General features: G+C 38.1%; 2 protein-coding genes across 3 annotated transcripts; both read left to right on the plus strand.

The window, feature by feature from the left end:
- Positions 1-1940: 1940 nt before the first annotated feature.
- lrch2 (leucine-rich repeats and calponin homology (CH) domain containing 2) lies at positions 1941-19142 on the plus strand. 2 transcript variants are annotated; one of them, XM_033978292.2, is made up of 21 exons: positions 1948-2263; positions 9178-9322; positions 9524-9650; positions 9719-9824; positions 10184-10320; positions 10409-10539; positions 10729-10816; positions 10896-10992; positions 11116-11213; positions 11321-11388; positions 11570-11674; positions 12199-12267; positions 12398-12457; positions 12857-12905; positions 12986-13123; positions 14273-14317; positions 14408-14471; positions 14918-15030; positions 15745-15882; positions 15966-16043; positions 17094-19135. In XM_033978292.2, exons 1-21 carry the CDS (start codon positions 2020-2022, stop codon positions 17208-17210), a joined length of 2217 nt encoding a protein of 738 aa, XP_033834183.1. In that variant the 5' UTR covers positions 1948-2019; the 3' UTR covers positions 17211-19135. The 2 variants fall into 2 exon arrangements, with proteins under 2 accessions (XP_033834184.1, XP_033834183.1); XM_033978293.2 differs by lacking the exon at positions 12199-12267 and having other exon boundaries at positions 1941-2263; positions 17094-19142.
- A 265-nt stretch (positions 19143-19407) lies between these two features.
- Positions 19408-24293, plus strand: il13ra2 (interleukin 13 receptor, alpha 2). The gene is made up of 8 exons (XM_055226898.1): positions 19408-19535; positions 21360-21520; positions 21596-21752; positions 21848-21962; positions 22306-22487; positions 22559-22713; positions 23300-23438; positions 24172-24293. Exons 1-8 carry the CDS (start codon positions 19424-19426, stop codon positions 24291-24293), a joined length of 1143 nt encoding a protein of 380 aa, XP_055082873.1. The 5' UTR covers positions 19408-19423.
- The last annotated feature ends 571 nt before the right edge of the window (positions 24294-24864 follow it).

A 24864-nucleotide genomic window follows, 5' to 3' on the forward strand; every position in this document is an offset into this window, starting at 1 on the left:
TTGAGAGCGATATATATATTCTCAAATTTACAGTAGCAGGCCTACAACATAAAAGAGACTTTCCATGTACTGGACCATGACTAAAAGTGGTAGGACACTAATAACTAAACATGGTGAAAACAAACCACATCTGCTTGATCCATGGAGATAGAATGTTCATGTAAGCAGGTGGTGGACGATTCATCAGAAAAGTTCAAAGTCAGGTCTGCAGAGAGACACACTGGCTCAAAGCATGGATGTGCCCTTTTCAAGGTTTTCTATTTGGTGCAATACAACACCTGTAATGCACAGGGATGCTTTAAATTAAAGATAAGGTTGCATATCTGCATAACCAGTGCTAGTGTACAGTTCGGTAACTACTGTAAGATATTTACAAATTACATAATTTAAACAAGCTTTGTAATTATTGTGCTGTGCATGCTCCTTTGTAAACTTTTACTGCCTCAGACAGAAATGATAAACATTTGTTATAGCAAAGGTTCCCATATTTCCTGTCTGGATTGCAGAAAATACACAACAAATACACAAAATATCACAACAATTACAATATCGACTTATCGTTCAATATATGAAAGTTGGAATATTATATTTTGGGGCTCAATATTTATTGTGCATAATTTTACAATAGTGGGGAGATTTTTACCATTTTTAGATAAGATTGAAGCTGCAGAGAGTAGAATAAATAACATCTATTGTTAATTATTAGTTTATTCTGCCATTTATTGGTTTCAGCTCATTCTTTTAAATGATCACATCTATTTTAGCTGTTAGTTGTTTTACTGGGATTATACTGCTTTGTATCAGTGGCATAATGTATTTTCAATATTATCATTTATTGCAGTATTTCTCTTTACAATATATCATGATTCAAATTTTGTTATTGTGACAGGCCTAGGCAGATGGTCTCTTTATTCATCAAACTGATGTTGAAGTATTGTTTTGCCCTTGTGTGTTTTTGACAAACATTGTTCTCTGTCTTTCCGGCAGCATTAACCACAGCATAGAGTGATAGGCATAGGCATACTATAGTTTCAGTCCTCATGTGTTTCAAAAATGTGTTTGTCCAAGCAGTTTACTGTGGATAAAAAAAGTTGTATGACTGGAGCTGACAAGGCACTGCAGCAGATCTGAAGCCCGTAAGCATTTTCCTATTGTGATCACAGATCACTGCAATGCAATTTGGCAGACCACCACAAATTTGGATCCCATGCAACATAGGGGGTCACTGTCAATAGAATTCATTCACGACAATAAAAAAAAAGTAAAATATTAATTTTAAATATAGACCAAGGAAGGACCGCAAGAGCTCCAATCTGAATTCAGCTCTGAATTTAGTGAGGCAAAAGGAGTTTGTCAAGGCACTGATTCATATTAAGTCCTACAGGAGCTGGTGGGAGCAGTCTGAGCATTTGGTTGTAGATGTTTTCAGACTGTCCAAGAAAGAGTAAAGTGAAATATTATATGCAAGTTCTCTTACATCCTGCCTTTGGTGATGAAAGGTTATGAACATGTTCTAAAATGTATAACGAGTTTGGTGCAAGTTTACTGCTGATGTACAAACAGAAAACGTAATAAGAGGATAGGCCTACAGTTTTTTCTAGGCCATATAAATAAGCTATTAGGCTATGGGTCAACAGACAGTGTCAAAATAGTTCAAAAGAATATAATATAATTGTATAAATGATTTATTGCTTTATTATTAGTTTTAATCTGGGCATGCCAAAAATCACTGACCCACTGTCGCCCTCAGTGTGCCATCAGGACCTATAGTGCCATCATTTGGGCCCCTAATGGGAAAATGGTAAGCAGGTGTAAAGCCCTAAAATGGCCTCCATACCGTGCTTATCACAATTACCTCCACCAACAGCAGCAGCAGTACAGCAGCATCATCACCTCACAAGCCCATCCCCTAGCGTCCGTCCCCGGAATGAGCCGATAGTAGTCTGTGTTTGCGCATGGGCGGAGAGGCTGCCGCTGTGCGCTCTTATTATTGAAAGAGTAATTTCTTTTTTTACGAAAATGGCGTCTAGTCAGGGAGGTGTGGGATCTGTCCCGGCGCTACAAAGCCATCACTACACCACTGGACCTCACTGGAGTCCCGGTAACAGCCAGTACCCGCACCTCCAGCAGCAGCCCCACACGACGCGCAGCCTGGACCGTGCCCTGGAGGATGCCGTCTGCTCCGGGATCCTCAACCTCAGCGGGAGGAAGCTGAGGGAGTACCCGGGCATGAACTACGATCTCACGGACACGACACAAGCAGGTGCGTTAGGTCACCCTCAGTGGAATCCCGTGGACCATTGTGCCTTTCTATACAAATGTACAGCTCATGGGTTTGTCTGGATGCACCACGTCCGCATTGTGCACGGATTCTGTCTGCTTGTCAAGACATGTGCATGACAGCAGCATTAATGGGGGAACTGGGCTATACACGCACACTCACACCGCCCCTGTAAATTCGCATTTGGATCTTTCAATCGTATTTTACTCCAGCTCATTGAGCCCAAATGTTGGAGTAACATGGGTCGACGTTAATAGCTTTGAGTATCGCTCCCCCTGAGACATGAATGAGACGCCAGGCGCACCCAAGTCAGGCGCAGACCAGTGCTTTTGCACGGTGAGCTGCAGTTCATTTGGTGTCGGGGAGCTTGAGCAGAATAAGAATGAAGCTAGGGCACGTTTACCCCCACTATAGCATTTTAATAAGAAAGTAACAGACGAGTTTTTCATTTCATGGCATTTTCGGCACATGCAGACAAAAGATGCATGGTAGCCTACTTCTCGCAGCCTCACCCCTCACTGCCTGGTTGCATTATGCCCATATAATCTGTCATAAAGGAAGGACACAGATTTTGGTTTGTGCTTTTATGTTTCTTCTGCTTCTGTCTGGTGAGGTGCTAATGGGCTGGTCTAATGGTGCCCTTTGCTGTGCTTATAGGTCAGCAGTACGTTGTCTTGGTGGCAGGTCATTTTTATTGGTGTGCAAGGTGATTAGACCTATATTCTGAAATGCAACACGCATTTGCCACAAAGGGGGTTCATTTTGCACATCATTGCAGCCAATCCTTTATTTGATGTTCTAGATTTTATTTTATTTTATTTCTTTGCCATAACCCATCCATCCATCCATTCACCATAGGAGTCTGTCTTCAATAGATGTCCACATACCATATGGTGTTAACAATTTGTCATGAGCACTTGGTAACAGGCCACTGATTTTTCTTAGTATTGGCTACCAGCTCTTTTTAGATCATATACTTTTCACCACATGAAAAATGTAACAAAATTAGGAAAATTAAACAAAGGAAAACATTGATACAAATATATCAGTGACAATCCAAGTTGCAACTACTGTACCACCGCAATTTCAAATCTCATATTTCATTTAAGGCTTATAAACAGTGCACTACTGTAGCTTGATATGACTGCATATTACATTTATTGTTCTCAAGAGTACTGGTATTGTTGAAGCCTTTCAAGGGGAAATGGATAAGACAGGAAGTGAATGTGAACTATTTCTGGACCACTGCGAATGTGCAACTTGGAGCCACATGACCACGTCTCTTTAAACGAAAGTCTGCTTAGATCTGTCATGATTGTTGCATAATACATCAGACATGCTTTTCAAAGGAATAAAATACATTCTCTTTTTCCATCCTCCCATATCTGGACTGATGCACCATAGTAAGTGCATTATCATTATAGTGTTTGCGAATGTGAGCCAGAGGGAAATCTCACCTTTCTACATGTGCAAAGACAGATGTGACACTTACCAATATCACTGTTTTAACAACACACACAGTCAGTACAGTCATGAGACACAATCCAGTTGATTAGAGATAAACTATTAGACTAGATTAGAAAATGAAATCTCCTGACCCCTTTAGTAAACAGAATTTTAATAACACAGCAAGGTCTCTAGTATGCATTTAAGTACAAAAATGTAATTACATTGCACTACTGCATGGTTTTACTGCTCCTTGTGTGGCTAATGGTAATATGTGGTCAGAGTGGGGCCTGCTTACATGATGGTGTCTGTTTGCACTGTCCCACTGGCAGTTTGGCTTCGGCTACGTTGAGTTCCCATGGGAAAGTGCAGAGTGTTTGAATATTGCTGGTCAAGAAAGAGAGACCTGGACAGATGTTCAAGTGCAGCGTGCCTCTGTCTGCCATTATGATCAATTAAAGATGTACTATTGTGTGAATGATGTTGTTAGTACAAAGAATAACAACAAAAATATGACCAACTTGGATGTTTTTTGAATAATTTTAGAATGACCTTATTCTGTATCAGAACTTGAATAAGGCATCATTGCAGCACTATACACAATATACTAGTATTATTTTGTGTTGAGAAGTACAGTCTATTGTCTAAAAATAAGTTTGGGGTTTTTTTTTTGGTTTTTTTTGTCATTGCGTTATCAACATTGGCATAGAGTATCTGGTCTCTCTGTAGTATCAGAATTGAGTTTGAAATTTTGGTATTGTTATGACACAAATGAATTATTAAGAAGAATTTCAAGAGCCCCTAATAACATGATCTGCTCTGATCTATGCTCTGTATGAGCTGTAATATGTAGGTCAAGATATGCAACAATAGCACACATTTCAAGTGTTCTTACTGTAAGAATTTAGTAAGTTCAATGAGGGGTCAAAGAAGAAAAAAAGTGCAACTTTTCCACCATCTGAATGTAAACACATTTAAAATTCCGACAGAACTGAATACAGGTTCATACTTGCTGTTGGCTCAGACGGGCAGCAACATGAACATAGTTTTATATTTTACTGTTAAAACTCTTTCTTGTCAGATTCCTGGTTGTTTGGTTCTTGTAAATAGAGACTGAAGGTCACTGAAGCAAGGCTGCGTGCAATAAGTTGACATTCCTGTAATTATTTTTAATCACTTAATACCTTATACCTATATATAGGTACATATAAATATATCTTTCTTAAACTGCATTTTAAGTTATCAGTAGTCTTCATTGTAGAGTTTCTGTCTGATCTTATTCTGGCTGGCCAGATAGTTGTTTGTTATGAATTTGAGTGTGCAGGCTTGGCTAGATGAAAAAAAATCTTGTTGTTTATAATTACTTCCTAATGTGCGAATACAAGTCTAGACAAGACAGTAGCAAACATGCTGTTGCAAGAAAAAAGCACCTTAATACATTTTGAAATCACTTGTTATGATTTCAACTCTTGAATAATAAGGATCATGTTAGCAAACATGACTAAAGTTGTCATTTGTATGTTTTATGGTGATGCTAAGGTGGTGTATTATTAAGATTTGTCAGTGGAAACAACGGTTGCAACAATAGTCAATATAATATCTAATGTTTTTGCAGAAATGTAGATAAAACTGTATAAAGACTCTTCTATACTTGAACAGAGATAAGTGTTGTTGAATGAATGTTATGTTTATTGATAATTAACATAAAAAAAATATTTGAGGCCACATTTATTTTTGTCCATCTGTGGCCTAAAACTAAACATTTATTTGTATTATAATTTATCAAATTATGTATAAAAATGTGAGATTGCTGTATCATTTCATCCCTAGTGGTAACATCTTCACTTAGTCCTAAATATAAGACCAGTTGCATCATTGTCTGTTAGGAATGTTAATGTTGTTTGCTGAGTAAATGTAACAGGAGCTTGTCCACGCCTTCAGAGTCTTACGAAAAAGTCTGTCTCTTTCTGACCTTGTCCTCCCTAGCTCTTTCCTGTCACTGATTAATAAGGTTTTAAAAGTCAGAGCAGGATCCAAAATGACCTTCCAAAAATATATACAGCATAAATGTGGTGGAGCTACTAAAGGTTAGTCTATCATAGGTTCAGTAATCAGTCTTTGTCGTGGTGACTTTTTGGTTAATCAGTCTTGCTTAGAAGACACAGAGAATTTGCCAGAGCATTATTTAATACAGCACATAGCAGCAGTGGTGGTCAAACTGTATGCAATGAAGGTGGAACTACTTTCCTTTTCCCCTCATAAACATTATCATAAGTCATAAAACAAATGAACAAACATAATTCTTTTCCTCTACATTTGACCTTTTTGATTACCTGGTTTAGTATATCAGTCATTCTCCATTTTGTCTTTTGTCATTTAAAAATATATCTGAACAAATCTTTCCATAAGTAATTTTGTGTTTTTTTAACTCTCAGGGTGGTACACATTTCATTTGTAACAAGAGGCAAAAATTGTTCTCTTCCAGCTAATAATGACATTGAAGTAAAGTTTTAAAATAACTGCATAATTACATTTTCTTTGGCCATTTATCATCTGGAGAGCACTTGAAAAGTAAATGTATTACCAAAAACAAAACAAACAAAACATTAAGGTCCTTAGAGACCTTAATGTCACAGTTCTTCTTATTCTTTTCGTGTTTATCCCCAATTCAGCTTCATTTCCCAACTTGATCCAGTCCATCTTTTGTTTCCTCTGTTTTTCCTGCCGCTGCCTCTCATTCCCTAATCATCCCAGTGTAGTCTATATATACTCCCTATGTTCATTCAGTCTTTTCTTGATTGTTGACCAGTCAATAGCAACACTCAAGATCTGTATCTGAACAAATCCTGTCCATTCTCTAATCTCATTCTGCATTATTAGATGTTTGAGCCTGTTTCTTCAGTTTGTATCCAGCCTCTCTGTTAGACATTTTCCAAATTTGGAGGATATTTAAGTTGATGTTAAAAAAGTGCATATTTCTTTATTTGTTTATCTGCATGATTAAGAATTACCTGTTGAAGGGCACGTTCTGTTGAACTTAACTTAGACTTGCATTTCACTACGTTCTTTGTGCTGCATTTGGCTCCAGTTTACATGTCTGATACTTAATAAGCTTTTCAATGTACAAAGATTTGTAAAATAAACAAACAATTGTTAAAGAGGTTTCGAATATGATGCATGTCGGCTGCTGTCACATTGTTATAACGTGATCATAGATTAGCTCTGTTAATAATCAGATTAATAAACTAAAGACATGCGGTGGCTGTGCCCCTTCCTGTATTTCTTCTACTGTTTACACAAAGCAGAAATGGTGCTGTAATGAGTCAGCAGTGTTCTGTTTCAGCTTCTGCTTCTCACAAAAGCACAGTGATCCTGTGCATTCCGTGAGTGCAGGACACTGATATCACTGAGTGTGTGGATCTAAACAAATACAGCTGACTCTAGGACGTGTGTGTGCATGGGACTGACCCTCTCCATCCCCGTCATCACATTTCTGAATTGTCAACACGTGGGACGATGATTTGTTGACCCCCATAAGGCGTATTATGAGCCTTAAGCTTTCCTGGACAGGATAATGATGTGCTAATGCCTTTCGAAAGGTCCCCCCATGGGCAGACCCTCTTATACATATTAGAAGTGCTGCCTCTCTAAACCCAATTATAAAACGACTCCATATCCTGTAAACTTGTTAAAAGGAGCATTGAGCAGGCAGAGCAGCAAATGACATCATCCCCAACAACCTGTCAACTGGCATCTTTGTCACTTATATCTTTACCATGTACCCATCCATAGACTATAGACTGCATATTACATGGTAGAGTGCAGTTAGGGACACACACAGAACAGCTTAGTTCGACAAATAGCTTATTCCATCAGGTGTGCATGAAAATATGATAATTATTGTTAAATGGGGAAACATTTTTTAGATAATTTATTTTCATTGATTTTTGAATTAAATATTGCATGTTCACCATGTTTAGATATGCTTGAATTTGAGTATTGTATTGAAAAATATATCACTTTTCTTTACCGTCTAAATGTTGAATTTGCTGCGTCACTGAAGGACACCCTTTGTAAGATAAATGAATGAATGTGCAGTGGATCAGACCATGGTGAGGCCTTGTCTGGCTGTTCCTGTATTAGCACTGCTCAGGGGGACCAGCAGCAGGTGGATGCAGCCTGCTGTACCCCACAGATGGTGCTTGGGCCTGGGATGGAGGGGAGCAGGAGAGGAGCATGTGAAGTGACAGGCTGAAAATGACTGGCTCACCCACCCCCTGCTCCATCGACCCTCTGACTCCACTGAGCAGTCCTGGTCCCAGCTGAGGGGCGACTGAGAGGGGGTAGAGGGGGTGTTGTCTAACTGCAGCTGGGTCTAAAGCCTCAGGGACTGGTACTATTTACTCTTAATGGGGAACAACTATTGTCTGTGGCCTTCGTTTTAGTCTTTCTCCGTGTGGTAATTTCAGTTTCTCTTAACCTCTCGACTTGTATTCCCCATGTGCTTCTGCTTTACTTGGGCTGTTCCTCTGTTCTCCTTTTTCACACTAGCTGCAGTGTCAAACCATAGGGGCTGGCCTGTTGTCATTTACTGTTATAAATGTCAACAACCTCATATATTGGATCAGACCTTGTCAAATATTGTTGGTATGAGGACATGAATGTACAATTTTAATTATTTAGTTAAGATCTGAGTGGGTGAATTTCATGTGAACTGTTTATATAGCTTATTTAGTCAACAAAGGAAGGGGGAGATGTAATTGCATGCATTGAGCTTTGGGGGTGCACAGTGGTATTGTTGTGGTCACCTTTACACATCATAATTTAAAGTCTTTATCTGGGACAGCTTAGCTCCTCTCATTGGACCCTAATCATTGTGTCCTCTTGAGATAATCCAGAAGACAGGGTCCCCCCCCCCCCCCCCCCCCACACACACACACAGCCATGCGATCAATACATGTTTGGCTCTGATCGTGCACACTGTAATAAGACTACATAGATTTTACAATGACCTAACTCTGTGTTATAATAATAGCTATTCACATTACACATTTGTATTTCCTTTTATAAATATAGCATGCTGCAGCGGCTGACTTGTTTGACTAACACTTCCATTATGTCATTTGAATAGCTATCTACATGTTGTATTTAAGGTTATTTGTAATAGAATTCACAAATCTTACTTACTTACAAACCCTTTAGTCTTTACCCACTATTAAACCCATATAACCTACCCGTCCCAATGAAATGAATACTGATAAAAGCTGCCTAATATAAAAAAACTGTGACACCAGGTCATGGTGTAGTGTGGTGCTCAAGTATGCTGTTGTCCTTTCACGTACACAGATGTATTGATTATTCAGTCAAATGTATTGGCACTCCTGACTTAATTCAATAGATACCTGAATTTGAATGCAGTTTTATATGTTCTCTATGTCCTGGTTTTACAGATCTGTCTAAGAATCGTCTGACAGAAATCCCTCCTGAAGTGTGTTTGTTTGCACCACTGGAGTCTCTGAACCTCTACCACAACTGTATCAAATGTATCCCAGAAGCCATCATCAACCTGCAGATGCTCACCTATCTAGACATAAGGTTAGTCTCTATAATTAACACTGTTAGCTTCAAGGAATAGAGAAAACACAAAAGAGATTAACCATGAATGTTTTGTTTTTTGGTTTTTTTTGTATTGGTATTATTTTAAAATTGTTATTCTTACACCAATATCTATACTGTTCTATACTATACAAGTGATATGCTTTGAAACTACATACAATATCACGGATTTCTTTGCAGTCGAAACCTTCTGTCTGTTTTGCCAAAATACCTGTTCAACCTTCCACTCAAAGTCCTGCTTGTGAGCAACAATAAGCTGGTATCTATCCCGGAGGAGATCGGCAAGGCCAAAGATCTGATGGAGCTGGTATGTACAGCACATGAGATGTGACACTTTTACGTGACACATTTCTCACTCTCTGTCTCCCTCTTCAGGACATTAGCTGTAATGAGATCCAGGCGTTGCCATCGCAGGTTGGGAGACTTCAGGCCTTAAGAGAACTCAACATCAGGAGGAATTGTCTTCACTTGCTACCAGAGGGTCAGTCTATACAGGTCACATGTGTCTCCATGTGTCAACAAATATTTTATGCAAATATTTATTCAAAAAGGATGTTTCATTTGAGACATTTAAACTAAAGTAAAGGCCTTTGTTGTTATCTTTTTAGTCTTTTGTGCTGTTTTAGGTTGTTTTTTTTTGTTCATATAGATCTCTAACGGTATGATGTGTAGCATTGTTTTTTCCATTTGATATCTCAAAACAATGGTAGAGTCAGTGTATATTTGCATGTAAATACTAACTGTTGCTACTGTTTTATATCAGATATGCGGCAGACCGTTCAGGTCATGTATTTACATGATGTGGTAGCTCATTTGACTAATGCCACAGTTTGTCCACAGAGCTGGCAGACCTGCCTCTGATCCGACTTGACTTTTCCTGCAATAAGATCACAGAGATTCCTCCAGAGTACAGGAAACTCAGGCAACTGCAGCACATCATATTAGACAATAACCCTATGCAGTCCCCACCTGCGCAAGTGAGTGTTCAACTAGACAACACGTGTAAAAATGTCTCTTTCTAATGCCAAATAGTGAATTTCACTAAGTGTATATTTTATGTTTCAGATTTGTCTCAAAGGCAAAGTGCACATTTTCAAGTACCTGAACATCCAGGCATGTCGCATGGACAAGAAGCCCGACACGTTAGACCTGCCCACCCTAAGCAAGCGCTGCCTTCCACAGCCCCTTACTGACAGGTGCCCCCTGTTTTTAGGATTTTTAGAGCATGATATTCAAATTCTAGATAAATAAGGAGCATTCACCAGCTTGTCTCTGGGACATCATTTGTTTGGGTCCTTGTCAGTTGATTACAGTCTATCATGTAGCTAAGGTCCAAAGTGAACAATAGTTATGAATAATGTATTGTGTGTGTTGTCTACTTTCAGCATAGAAGATTTTTATCCTAGTAAGAACCACGGGCCTGACTCTGGAATTGGTAGTGACAATGGAGACAAGAGGCTATCGACGACAGAGGTCAGAGTTCATATATTAAAATTTATTTGAAAGAAAACCTGTTTGTTGACCTTTGGCCTGGTGTTGTTTCTTCTCGTAGCCATCGGACGATGACACGGTCAGTCTTCACTCCCAGATTTCAGAGACAGCCCGTGCTGATGCCCTCTCTCTGCTCTCCAAAATGGACTCTTGCAAAGGTTATCCACAATAAGTATCACCTTTAGACTTTGAAAGCAATAGACAGAGACAAAGGGGCTTATTGAATCAAGTGCCTAAAATGTGACGTTTATGTGAACGCGGATGCTTCCTCCCTCTATCAGATCAGGATCTCTATGACTTTATAGAGCCCAACCCGGACGACGATCCTGCTCTTTCAGAGAGCAATGGGCACCCCAACAGTCATGTGTCTTGTATAAAGGTAAGTTTAAATTTTTCTTAAATATAAAAAATAAGATTATAGAACTACCACACAGCCCCATAACTTAAAAGATAAAAGAACTGAAGGAGTGTTGCTGATTGTTTCAGGAATTGGAGAAAGTCCTAAACATGTCTCACCAAAGCAAAGATAAAGACAGCTGGAAAGAAGAATCAGGGTGAGTTTCTATATGCTATTTTTTGCAATCAATTTAACCTATGAGACAACCATGAAATTATGATTACATAAAATCCTGATAAAACTGCTTACTAGACTGTATTGTAACATTCCTTTTAAGGGGTTTAATTATGTGGGTCATGCTCACTGTGTATTGAATGTGCTTTTTTGATTGGGTGCAGTTCAGATAAAGAGCAGCTGGTGGAGGAGGAGGATGAAGATCTGAAGGAAGTTCTGGATCTGAGGAAGATCGCGGTCCAACTTTTACAACAGGAACAGCAGAACAGGTGTGTGTTATTTTGTGTGGAGGTCAAACTATGCAGCTACTCTCTACTCTGTTATTGCATAGTAAATCATATCATATGAAATCATAAAAGCACAAGGCTTGCTATTTCATTTTTTTCTTCTGCCACATGTCATGCTTTGAATTAATCAAATAAAATGCCTTAAATCTTAATATAGTAGTTTTAGAGCATAATGACAAAAACACAAGGAGCACATTTCAAATGTACATCAATGAAGTCTGTAAGGGAACTTTTTTCATTAGAAAGGAGAGGAATGTTTATTGCATTTATTTATTTTGGATAGCCTCTTGTGATGCATCATCTTCAAGGGGGTCCTTTTTTAAACTAATATAAAAATGGCATCTGATATGGGCTTCTAATTTCTAATTTCGGCTAATTGCTTTGTTGATTATTACTGCCATTGCTTTCTTGCAATCTCTTTCTGATTCTGATAAACCCTCGCTTTTTCCCTCTTTGTCCGCTGCTGCTGCTGCTGCTGCTGCTGCTATTCTGTTTAACTCCACTAGAAGGCGCTCGTTAATTTGCAGAGCAGAGAGTCTTATCCACAGACGGAGAGTGACTGGCCGGGCACACAGGTAGAAAGGACTGGGGAAATACTTCATATACTACAAACACACAATACTGAACACAAAAAGCATTACCATAACTAATGTTATTCACTACTGAACTACACATAGAATTAAACTACTTTCTTTGATTCTACAGATTCTTGAGTCACTCTGGTTCCAGCAGCAAGGCCAGGCCCCCAGTTCAGGCTGCACGCAGGTTAGTACTGTTATTATATGTTCCATTTTTTATCAATAAACCAATAAGAGCTAGAATACGTGAACCATTATTTGTTAAAATGGACATTTTCAAAGACACTTTTTACTCTTTTTTTTTACTTGAGAACAACTATGGCTCCTTTTTTATATCATTGTTGAGTATGGGTTGAATGAGACCAAAATGTTTTTTGACATTGTATTACCTGGCAAAAAATCACAGGAAAAATATAATTACATTATTAGATCTGAGCAGTTTGGGAAATTTCAATTTAGATGAAATAAAAGCAAACTTCAAGTTTACATACTTTTTACAAATTGGCCAGTTATTCTTTGGCGTTTTGCTGCAGATATAGAGATACATAAACGCAGTGTGTTTGCATAATGAAATTATATTTTTTAGTGCATCCCTTGATGAAGGAACCACTGGTGCGTCAGTATTGAGTGGGCAGGTGAATACGGATTTACTGCTGAATATAAGTACATTTACTGGTTTACTGTGTATTAATATGGTTTTCCTTTTGTCTCTCAGCCTTCTACGTCCTGCTCCTTTGATGGCAATCTAAAAACCGATAGTGACCCGGAGTCCAAATGGCCTGAAGTTCAGCCAGTCCTCAACCAAAACGATGAGCGCTGCAGGAGCAAGTACCTCAGAAAAGACTATTTAAAGGTATAAAGCAAAATATGTCTTGCTAAACATCTATTGAACTACACAAAGTGTGTACTGTGTGTACTGTGCCTGAGTTATATTTTGCATACTTATTCAGGCCCTTAATGGGTGCTCTCATACACTGTTGTTTTGATTTAAGTCTGAGGATGGAGTTATAAATAGGAGATAAATGATCTCTAAGGCCTCCATTCCTGTTCAAAGATGGATTGTCTTTCCTAACAAAAACTGTCTCTTTAACTCCTGATATTGATGACATTAATGTGGTCTACTCCTTTCAGTCTAGTGAAGACTGCAGTGGGCATTACATTGCAGAAACAAAACAGCCACTCCGTAAGAGAATGCACCAACACCATTACAAGAGCTCCTTGGGATCCTAGTCTGCACTAAGCACTACTTTGAAGACAGTACAAATCTAAGCTAAAGAAAAGAAATGGTTTGAGAGGGCAAAGAGGCCATTTTTGTTAATTGCTAATAGGTGTGCGAGCACCATTACAGGCCTGAATGAAATATATATATATATATATAGTTATATTTTGCATATATATATATATATATATATATATATATATATATATATATATATATATGCAAAATATAACTTAGGCACAGTTCAAACTTTGGTTATTTTCACACTGCCACTAGTTAGGTCGATGTAAAAGAACGTTTGTTCTGAGATTGGCGTGGTTAGGCCGGTGTGAACCCAACAGTCGCAATCTGGACCAGGGTAAACGGCCATTCGAGAGCTTGAAACAGGAGGCTTCGGAGCGACTCCACCCGCAGTTACATGTGTGGAAACGACTTTAGTATAGCTGAATAGACCTAGCTAACAAACAGAATCTGTGTACAAACAGGTGTGTTCATTGTAGTTAGCTCCTCCCTTCAGATAGATATAAGGCAGTGTCCACCAGCCATCTGACCAGAACTGAAGAAGTGACTTGGTTAAATAAACTAAACTAAAATAACTTTTTTATCCAGTTGACAGAATTGAATTTTTCTTTTACTCCCTTCTAAATGTATTTTTCTGTAGAGGTGGGTGTGGCTGCCCAGATTGTATAACTTTCATATTAGTATTAATATCAATCTTTTGGAATATGAATTATTAATTGAATAATAATGTATTTGCCATCTATTGTCATTATTTTACACCAGTACAAGTGTCAAAATGCAAGAAAGAATGGCAACGATGATAGTGAGGTGAGTATTCAATAATTTACCATAGTTCAGTTTGTCAGACTTACTGCAAACTAAAATGTATGTATTTTTGTTAATGCCATTTGTGCGCAGGAGACCTTGTGCAATGCAGATGTCAACTCCACTCTGACTGTGTTTGGGCTAAAGCCGAGATCAGGTAATTTTCACTGTTTATAAAAATAAGCATTGTATTTAAAAAAAATCTTCATAGTATTGATCATACTAAATCATACTAAATGAATTATCCCATGATAGTCTATATCTTTGTTTAATGGCATGAAAAGTTTATTTTGGTACTAAGGCCACTACTTTAGTTTAGGCATATCAGTTCTCTGACACATTCTCTCGAAGTGGAGAGTTTTAAGTGGAAGTCTAACAATAAAGAAACATGAACACCCATAGATCAGGCTGCATGATAACAAACACTTGGCCCTTTCACAATAGTCACAGGACTATTATTACTATGTTTATTGGGCAAAATGAAATAGCTTATTTCACTTTATGGCATACAGTATCTGTTGTCAGGATTTGTGCTTCCCGTTTGTCTGATACATTATCTTATTTATACATTTATTGAGAAGTGTTCTTGATTTGATCTTGTAGCTTTCACCAGAGGAACCAAACAGGAACTATCGTCAAGTGACCCCAGTTTCACCATGAGGAGGAAGATGGAGCACCTGAGGGAGGAACTGGAACAGATAGCTCTCTTACGGCAGGTCAGACATTTGTGTCTTTATCCTTCAGTATTTCACACCGATCCCCAGGGCTATTATAGTTCTGTGTGATCTAGTCAACAGGTACAGATTTTAGTCTTTGATAACATCACAAAATAGACTTGGATTTCATGTATAACACAGATGCCTGGCCCAAATACCAATATTACTTACCCTCATGATCAAGGAGGTATTTCTTGATAACACAATTAAAAAGAAAAATAAATATATGACATCAAACAGTAATATGACAGGTGAAATGATTCCATGGAAATAGAAAGTAAAAAATATGTGTGGAAGACTGCCAAAGCAATAAGACTTCCATGGAAATAAGCAGGAGGAGGCCCTGCTTCAGGCCAAATAAGGTTTGTGCAGAGGCCCACTTAATCTTTTTCTATGTTTTTCAGTGCAATAAACTCAATCAAATTGAAATATGCTTTTATTTTTGTCTATTTTTGGTTAAAAAAAATAAAAATAAAATAAAATAAATTACGTACTGGGGCTGTAAGTTTGATTGTGTTGTTTTTTCCCATTTACATGTTGGATTTTTTTGTTCTTCTGTTCTTCTGTTCTTATTCTTATATTCTTATCATTGTGGTATTGGAATCGGTATTGAGTATCGAAATCAAATTTTAGTATGGTGGCAACATTAGTTCCTTGTAACGTAACAATACATTGGATGGTTCCAATGTATCACTGTCTCCTTTGTGCTCCCAGAACATTGAGTCTCGTCTGAAGGTGCTTCTTCCCGATGATGTGGGTGCAGCTCTGATGGATGGGGTGGTTCTCTGTCACTTGGCCAATCACATCAGTCCTCGCTGCGTTGCCAGCATTCATGTACCCTCACCTGCTGTGGTAAACACAATTCATTTTTGTATTTGTCTGTAAGTGTTTCCTTTGCACTACGCGTATGATGTAATCTGTTGTTTCATTTCCAGCCAAAGCTCAGTATGGCAAAGTGTCGGCGAAATGTGGAAAACTTCTTGGATGCCTGTAAAAAATTGGGTGTCCCACAAGTAAGTCATAAAAATATCTAAACAATATCCAAATAAAATGAACATGTTTCCATTTGCACTCTGGAAACACATTTCAGGCTTGTTTTGGTAATACAATCTGAAAGTATTATAAGAAAGGGGATACAAAACTGTGTTTTGAGCATTTGGAATAGACTATTGAAGCACATTCTAATCCTTTTAACAAAACATTGAACAAGCCAAGACAGAGCTAGCTAACCTGGTCTGCATCTATGGGGTATAAATGAAGCTCTAAGAGCCAAGGATTCTGTTGCTGCAACAATTGCGTCAGCCATCACTTGACTATCAAAAAAGCTCAATTCTAGTAGAAAATAATGTAAAAGCAGGGTCAGAAATGCTATTGACTAAAGCCTTTAAATTGACAGTTATTTGTACCCCAGTAATCAGACAACTCAATCTGTGTCCTTGTTTTCACTGAATTATGAAAATCAATATTCTACTTAATATGTCACTGCTCGACAATGAATGCAGAATCACAGTATGTCTGCACGTTAATACACTACAGATGATTTATCAAACTAACTATATTTAATACATAATTTATAATGTATAAAGATTGCTTTGTTTTTTTTCTTTTCATATTAGTAGTATGGTTGAACATGGATATTAGCTAAAGCTCAAATACAAAAAACTCAAATCAACAAAGTCAATTTAAAGCCATAGCATGTAACTTTTTTGCCACAAATAGTTTTTATCTCCACAAAAGTGACATTTATATGGCCAGATGAAGGATCCCCCCCAGCTTTTTCCATGGAAATGTTGTTCCTTTAGCTATAATCTTCCACAGAAATGCACAAAACCTCTATCTCCATGGAGAATGTTTTGAAGTATGGTTTTAACTTTTTTATTTCCATGTAATCATGCAGTTGACATTCTACCTCCAGAAGGTTACATACTATTACTATAAGAAAATGACTATAAAAATGCCAAAAATGTGTTGACAGAACATAGCTGCTGGACATGGATGTCATAAAAACAAATACTCGTTTTACATTTTTGTCCTGTAAAATAACTTGCTGGTGTGTTCTGTAGGACAAGCTGTGCCTGCCCCATCACATCTTGGAGGAGCGTGGCCTGGTGAATGTGGGGATGACTGTCCAAGCCTTATTGGAACTGCCCACCTCAAAGAGTGCACTGGCTGCTATATGACACTGAGTGAATGTCTGTAGTCTGTAGATCACCAAGCCCTCACAGCCCCTGTCCCAAAAGAGAGGGTCCAGGGTGCCGTTTTGTGAGGACCCAGAGGTGTGTGCACATGGGGAGTATTTCTGACAGATTCAGGACACTAGATGCTCCTCTGTCTCTGATATGACGTCAGCATGGCTCACGTCCTGCACACACTTGTACCTGAACCCTGTCCCGCTTTAGGACTTGCCATACCTGTGTGTGCTTGTGTGTGTGGACTCCATACTAAATGCACAGAAAAAGGTTTTTGACAGGAACGTGTAACATGAGACCTGTATACCCCTCTAAAATGCTCAGTAATTATGATTATTGAGCTGCAAGTGACAGAACTGCAGTGGTGAAGACATGGGGCACAGACTAAAGGACTGACAAGATTCTTCTATAGACTTTTTTTCATTACAGAAAATGTTTTTACGCTATTGCCAAACACGGTGCCAGCTTGTATTTGATATGTTTTGATTCTTGCTATTATTTATTTTCCTGTATGTACTGTACAAACCTGTATGCATCACAGAGAAGATGACATTTGACCACTGTGATCAATGCGCACAGCTGAGGCCAAACTCTTGTAGCTTTTATTTAAATTTAATTTTAAACATTTCTTTTTTATTTAAGTCTACCACAGAAAGTTATACACTGGACTGCTCTGGTTTACCTTGTACTGTACTGACACATGTCTGTCAGGCATGATCCATGCTGTAGGTTGTTTCTGATACAAATGTTAAATCAGGGAATGTTCATCTATTTTCATCTATTTGTTAATTTGTTTACATTTACATGTGTATATTTGAAACAAAACTGTTTTGGAAGATTACATAAGATTTTCAAGCTACATTTTCGATTGTGATTACAATTATTGGGCTTTACCCCCAGTGAAAAAGCCAACTTATATATGGATTAAATGTCTGGAATTTTATTGGCACTATTAAGATCAATGGCTGTGGTCACTTTCTTACATTTAGGACACATTAACTATACAATTCTTACTGTTTTGTTTTTTTCTGATAACATTTGAGTAGCTATTGCTGATCCAAACATCTGACTGTGACGCACTGTGCCTTAAAGATGCTTTCTAAATTTTGACCATGAATTTATCAGTGTCTGTTTTGTGAAATCATTTGCTATTTGCTTCAATTACTTATTCTATTCTATATTGGTGGTTATCACAGAAGACACAATGTTGAAGAAAACAGTGCCGGAAACTGGGCTTCCAATGCAAAGAAATAATGCTGCCTTATTGTAACCTACAGACCCTACCACTGGACACCACAGCTTCATCTTTAGAAAACATAATAGTAGGGTAAAATAATTGTGTCTGTTTGCATATTTCTCTTTTTTAAGCTGAAGAATCTTCCTGACACATTTATTTGACATTGTTTCACACTTTTTATCTGCCTTGTTTGTGGGTAAGATAAAACAATGTATTGTTTAATTTTAATACTAGAGTGACCCTCAAATCTCTCTCTCAGCACATTTTTCTAGGTTTATTTCTTAATTACTTTGGGGATTTCAAAATATGGGCTTGTATATGTCATGCCCAGGGTGGAGCTCAGTGTCCCATTACTCACATTTTTGCGTGCAGTAATATTAAAACTTGCTGCTCATACTCATTGAATACTCACTGCTCATACTCAGACTTATTAACTTTGTGTTACAGGTTAAATTGTTATTGTCACAAAAGGTTATTCATCATTGCAGTAATGATACAACTGCCTGGAGATCTTTGTAAAGAAAAACAGTTAGGCACGTCTTTATGCAAAACTGCCAAGACATTTTTGTATTTCAACCTGGATGCATGCAAGGGCCACACAGTTGAAACCGTTGTACATATCATGTGTAAAATAGGACTTTCTTAAGAGTAAACATGGGACAAAGGAAATAAAGTTGATTCTTTGCACTCCTCTTGTATTTTCTTGTAGCACAAATACATTAAAGACAGGATGTGCCAGGCTAAATGGTCCGGTAGGTTTATACATTATACATTACTCTTGAAATGCTTTCGTCTTATCCTCTTATGTGATTTTAAACTGGAATTTGTCTCTATAAAACAAATAAAATAACAGAAGACTCCCCACCTACGTAATAGCTTATTCGTTTAAGACTCCTTAAAAAAGTGTTAAGGAGAAGCACGTCCCAACCTGCTTCCCAGACTGCACCCATAACATTATTCTATTCACATGTTTAGCATTGCATTTGTTGGACCTATGTGGGACTTGATGATGGCTGGAAACATTTACCTCACGCTGCAGGTGTTACTTTTAATGAATTTGGGGTTTTGCTACAGCACAGGTTGGTCTAATGATTTAAAATTATTATTGGTAACATGAAGTGGAAAGTTGACCCTGTTTATGGGCTCGACACACGGGGAGCGACGTCGCTCGATCTCCATTTATTTCCAACGGTCTCTGTGCGACACTGCGCTCGTCTCTCATCTGCGCGACAAGCGAAAGTCGTGCACGTGAAAACCTCGCGCTCGTGCATGTCGACGTGCACACGCGGGCCTGCGACGCGATTAATAAAAGTTGAAAAATGTTCTACTTTTATCGCTGTCGCCTGCACAACAGCCAATCAGCGAGAGTTTGATTGACGAGCCAATGCACTGTCCACTTCAGAAACATCATGGAGGAGAAAATCATACGCGCCGTGTTGGATTTCCCAATTCTTTTTGACATATCTCAAAAAGACTACAGAGATATATCAAAAAAGCAACTGCCTGGAAACTCGCTGGTGCCAGGATAAATATGAGTGGTAAATTAACCAAATAATAAATTAATCCAGATAACTTTATGGAGGCTAGTAACCAAATGTATTAAAGCAGTGGTTCGATCGAACCCTAGGGGTTCGGTGAGTCAGTGTCAGTGGTTCGGCGGAGGTCAAGACACGCACCAGACTCGTGGACTGTGAGCGTTTCCAGACGCTGGCCGTGTCCCAATTCGACAAATGCACCCTTTAATGTGCCTATCGAAGTACCTGCCCGACTTAAATGAGCCGTTCAATAAGTTTCTATAAAAACAGAAAACGACATAACAACGAAGAAAAGGAACAGACTTTGCTGTGAAAATGACATGAGAGTGGCCAAGGTGAAGCCATGCATTTCTGAACTGGTCTCTCAAAGGCAAAAGTCAGAAGTCACACTGATTTGCAGTAAATATTCATTATTATTCTAGTGTGATGGAAATTAGGTGATGGGTGTGTGTTAAAATGTAAAAAAATAAAAATAAATAGCATAAATACAATAAGTTCATTATTGGTTTTAGTTTTTGAACAAAGTGAAGTTAATGCACGGTTCATGTGCACCAGTAAAACATACATATGTCTTGAATTTGGAAAAAAAAAAAAAAAAAAAAAAAAAAAAAAAAAAAAAAATATATATATATATATATATATATATATATATATATATATATATATATATATATATATATATATATATATATATGAAACTGGTGGGGTTCAGTACCTCCAACAAGATTAAGAACCACTGTATTAAAGACTGATTAAATATTTAAAAATATATTTATTTAAGGTTTTTACATTAAACAAAATCACCATATGGGGGAAAAACATAACATAAAGGCATGTTTTTGTTTCATAAACAGCATACATGCTGTTTTTTTTCATAACCAAACGTACGTATTTCATTTTAGCGTCTTTTTCCCCATTTATCGCTATTGCAACCTCAAAATTCCCTCCAAATAAACAGCCAATCAGATGTGTAGGAGGCTCGCGATCCGCTCTGGAACAGAGCGCGGCGTGACAAACTGCCGCTCGTCGCTGCAGTTTGTCGTTGCCCGTGTGTTCGATTTTAAAGCCCATGCGACGAGTGTCGTTAGTCGCTCCCCGTGTGTCGAGCCCATTAGACTGATGTAGCCTATTGTCACCTTTTCCTTTTAATTAACCCTTTGTGTAGATTTTTTTTAGATTTTGTAATGAAAAAGGTGACATAGGCCTATATAGCGTCATTTATGTAAGGCCAACATTTCTTTTTTTTTTTTTTTTTTTTGAGTGTAGACCTATTACTACAATTTGATGATGTAGGCTATTTTTTATAACGTGAACTATGAAAATATTTGATGGTAATGTGATGTAATGTGATGTACTCCTTTTCTGCAGTGGACCCTCCTGAGAACCTGACCATAACAGACCCAGGGCACTTAGGAAACCTGGAGATCAGCTGGAGCCCCTCACAGGAGCAGGTCCGGATGAAGGAGCAGGGCCAGTGCTTAGTGCTTTATGAACTTCACTATTACGACAGCTACAGCAGCAGCTGGACTGTGAGTGTCCATTCAATATAGTGTCATTACAGTCAAATACTGTCCACTCCATTATTTTGATGTTGTGTTTCTCAGAGTATAAGGACGACCCAGACTTCATTCAGGGCTCAATTTGATCTGGGCCAAGAAGTTAAAGTTCGTATTTACACTCTTATCTCCGGAGCGTGTGCAGATGGTCGAACAGCTAAAAGCAAAAACTTCACTGAAGTAGTTCAAAAACCAGACATGGCAGGTCAGAGCATCACATCATCAGGGTGGCATAGTTGTGATAGTTACTTAAGCTGATTATACACTACATCTGTTTCAGTTTTTCTTTATTTCCTTCAGGCATAGATGGCCTCCAGGATTTCATTTGTCTGTACTATTACATGGAGCACCTGTTTTGCAGCTGGAAGAGAAGCTCAAAAATGCCAGCAAAGGCACAAGAGGCATTTTATTACTGGTGGGTGTCTTGAGGTTGCATTTGTAAAAAATACAATTTTATGCTGGATTAAATCATAAGGCTATTATTTTATTTTGTCTCTGTATGTATTCATTTCTTTGAATGTAATGCATGTCATGAGAAGTAGGAAAATTACTGTTACACGTCATAATGGGGTGTATTTGGTCAGATCAGGTTATTCATCCTGATAAGAACACTTAATCATTGCAGCTGGGGTGTGTTTTTGATTTTTTTTTTTTTTTTCCTGAAGTTGTAAAATGGCTTCATACATTGTTCATACATGGTTCATAATGTGCAGCTTCCTTATTATTTATTTCCCTTTTTTGTGTTGCTGTTGTTGTAGGCACAGAGAGATGGCACATACAAAAGAGTGTCCATTCTACATTCTTTCTGGAGGTTTTAGGAGCGGCTGTAACTTCTCTGGAACAGATCTACCCACTTTCTCTGATATTAACCTGTGTGTGAACATGTCCTCAGACGATCCCGTCAGACCCCTATACGTCACGCTGCAGATCCAAAACATTGGTACCTGATTGTAGGAAACTATCTGCGGTTTATGCCAGGGCTCAATCTAATCATTGCTCATTGTGTTTCAGTGAAGCCTAAACCTCCTGGAGATTTGCGTGTGGAAGCAGGTGCAGACAAGCAGCTGAGAGTGCACTGGGGCAGCCCTGCAGGAAGGATACCCCAACACTGTCTGCTGTGGCAGGTTCAGACCAGGAGAGAGGGCCAGGAGGAGAAACCCACTCGGGTACATACTGTTTAAATAATCTGATAAGATTTGGCTCTAACTTGTAACTTCCTGCTGATCCCCAATAGTTACATTACAAAATCTAACTAGTCTTATTACATCAATTTAAAGACCCAACCATGATATCTGCTGAACTGATATCATAAACTTGATTCCTAGTCCAGCATTTTTTTTATTGGTGCTGATTTATCCAATTCCAGTATTGGTATTAATGAATCTCAAATTGAAAGTTACAGAAACGTTAAGTTGGTAAAAAAAAAAAAAAACAGACTACTGATGCAGAAGTAATGTTTTTCACCTTTTTCAAAAAGCTGAATTGTTGTAATTCTATGTACATCACTTTGTTGGTGTAAAATTATGAGTCACCATTCTGCCCTTTAGCATTTCCTTGAGATCAATGCTGCATCCAGACATGGCTACAGGTTGTTTTGAGTAGATCCAATCAAACTCTTAATCCCTATAATCACCAGCCTTGAACTAAATAATGGCACATTGAAGGCACCCACTGATGTCACGACGAGCTGAATAGAAGAATGTTCTTTCACACAAACTCACCTCTGGCTTATGTTTTTTCTTCTTATGACAGATCTCCTCCACAGAAACAGCAGTCATGTTGGCTCTTCCAGATAATGAGATGAGTTGTCTGAGAGTTCGCTGCATGTTGAATAAGTATTGTGCCAACAGCGGTGTGTGGAGTGACTGGAGTCCATCAGTGTGCTACCCAGGTATGGAGTACTGTTATATAAAGATAATGTTACTCAAGTACATTGCACACTGCAGAGCATAATTAGCAGGGTGTGTTTCAGTTTGGTTTCCAACAGCTCTTATCTTAACTTTACCTTTTGGCTAAAAAAGACTACAGTAAAAGCACGTCTTTTTTAATTATTTTAAATGTTTTTATTGCACTGAAAAATGTAGAAAAACATGCATCCTCGCTGTTAATGGGGCCTGCATCTCCAGACCTAACTCTTACTTGTCTGGAAGCGAACATTCACCTGCCACCTTCCCATGGCTATAATATTCCACAGTATGGCAATCTAACTTTTCTATCTCCGAGGAGAATGTTCGAAAGTATAGGTCTACAGGAGACATGCCACTTCCAGAGAGTTACGCTGTGGAGCATTAAGACAAGGGAAAGCTGAATGAAATGATATGCTCTGTTTACAGCCATGAAAGATAGATTTATGTGTATTTATATTTCAGCTACACACTATGTAAGCCATATGCATGGTGTGTCTGTGGTATTCTCTGCCTTACTGCTTTGTTTCTGTACTGTGTATGCTTATTGGGTTTCTATTAAATAATGAACTTGGCAAACAACCTATCCCCCTGTCTGTATAGACAAAATTTGCTCAAGAATATAAACAGGAATAATGGCACTTTGGACTTTAATATTAATTATGCACCCACTTGACACTCTTGTATTTGCCTTGGCTCACCTCTTTTTCCTCGTTCTAGAAAAACGCAGCCTGGCATCTGTACCAAGCCAGGGCATGTTTCCCAAGTACAGGTACATTGCTATTGCCAATATCAAAGGCCTGGTGACAGTTTGTGCATGTGAGCTGTCATCAGACTTGTAAACAGCACAAAATACATGTCTAATAAAATAATATAAAACACAAAGTGAGCCACTTGTGATTGAATTTCAGGAAACGGTCGAAACAAGTGAAGAAAAAGGAAGCGTCCCTCAGTACCGATTGACAAGAGCTCACCTGAGATCATACCAGTGCAGAAATTGAACTTTACCATATGAGCTGAAGTTTAAATGATTTTGTTGGTGATTGTATTGAGTTCTACCTTGAGCTTTTGAGTAGCTCTTGCCATTTCTGTATGTTTAGTGATAGTGTCATCATTGTGTATTGGCAATTATATATTGAATTTTTGATATTGCTTTCAATAATATTCATACAATTTTTGTGACTTCTGAAATTCAGTATAAATAAATAACCATGCTAAATAACCATGCTTTAGTTATTGGTAATCTCTTGCATCAACACCACTTCTGATTCCAGTGCCTGATTCTTCATATTTGTATATTGTTTAAATTTATTGTATTTTTGTATTAAAAGTTACACACACTGAAATGTGTTTTTGAGAACATGTCCATGTGACTCAGTGCTGATAATGGGTTTGTCTGATAAAAACTTCAAA

The sequence above is a fragment of the Periophthalmus magnuspinnatus genome, chromosome 14 (assembly GCF_009829125.3).
Source record: "Periophthalmus magnuspinnatus isolate fPerMag1 chromosome 14, fPerMag1.2.pri, whole genome shotgun sequence".
NCBI lineage: Eukaryota > Metazoa > Chordata > Actinopteri > Gobiiformes > Gobiidae > Periophthalmus > Periophthalmus magnuspinnatus.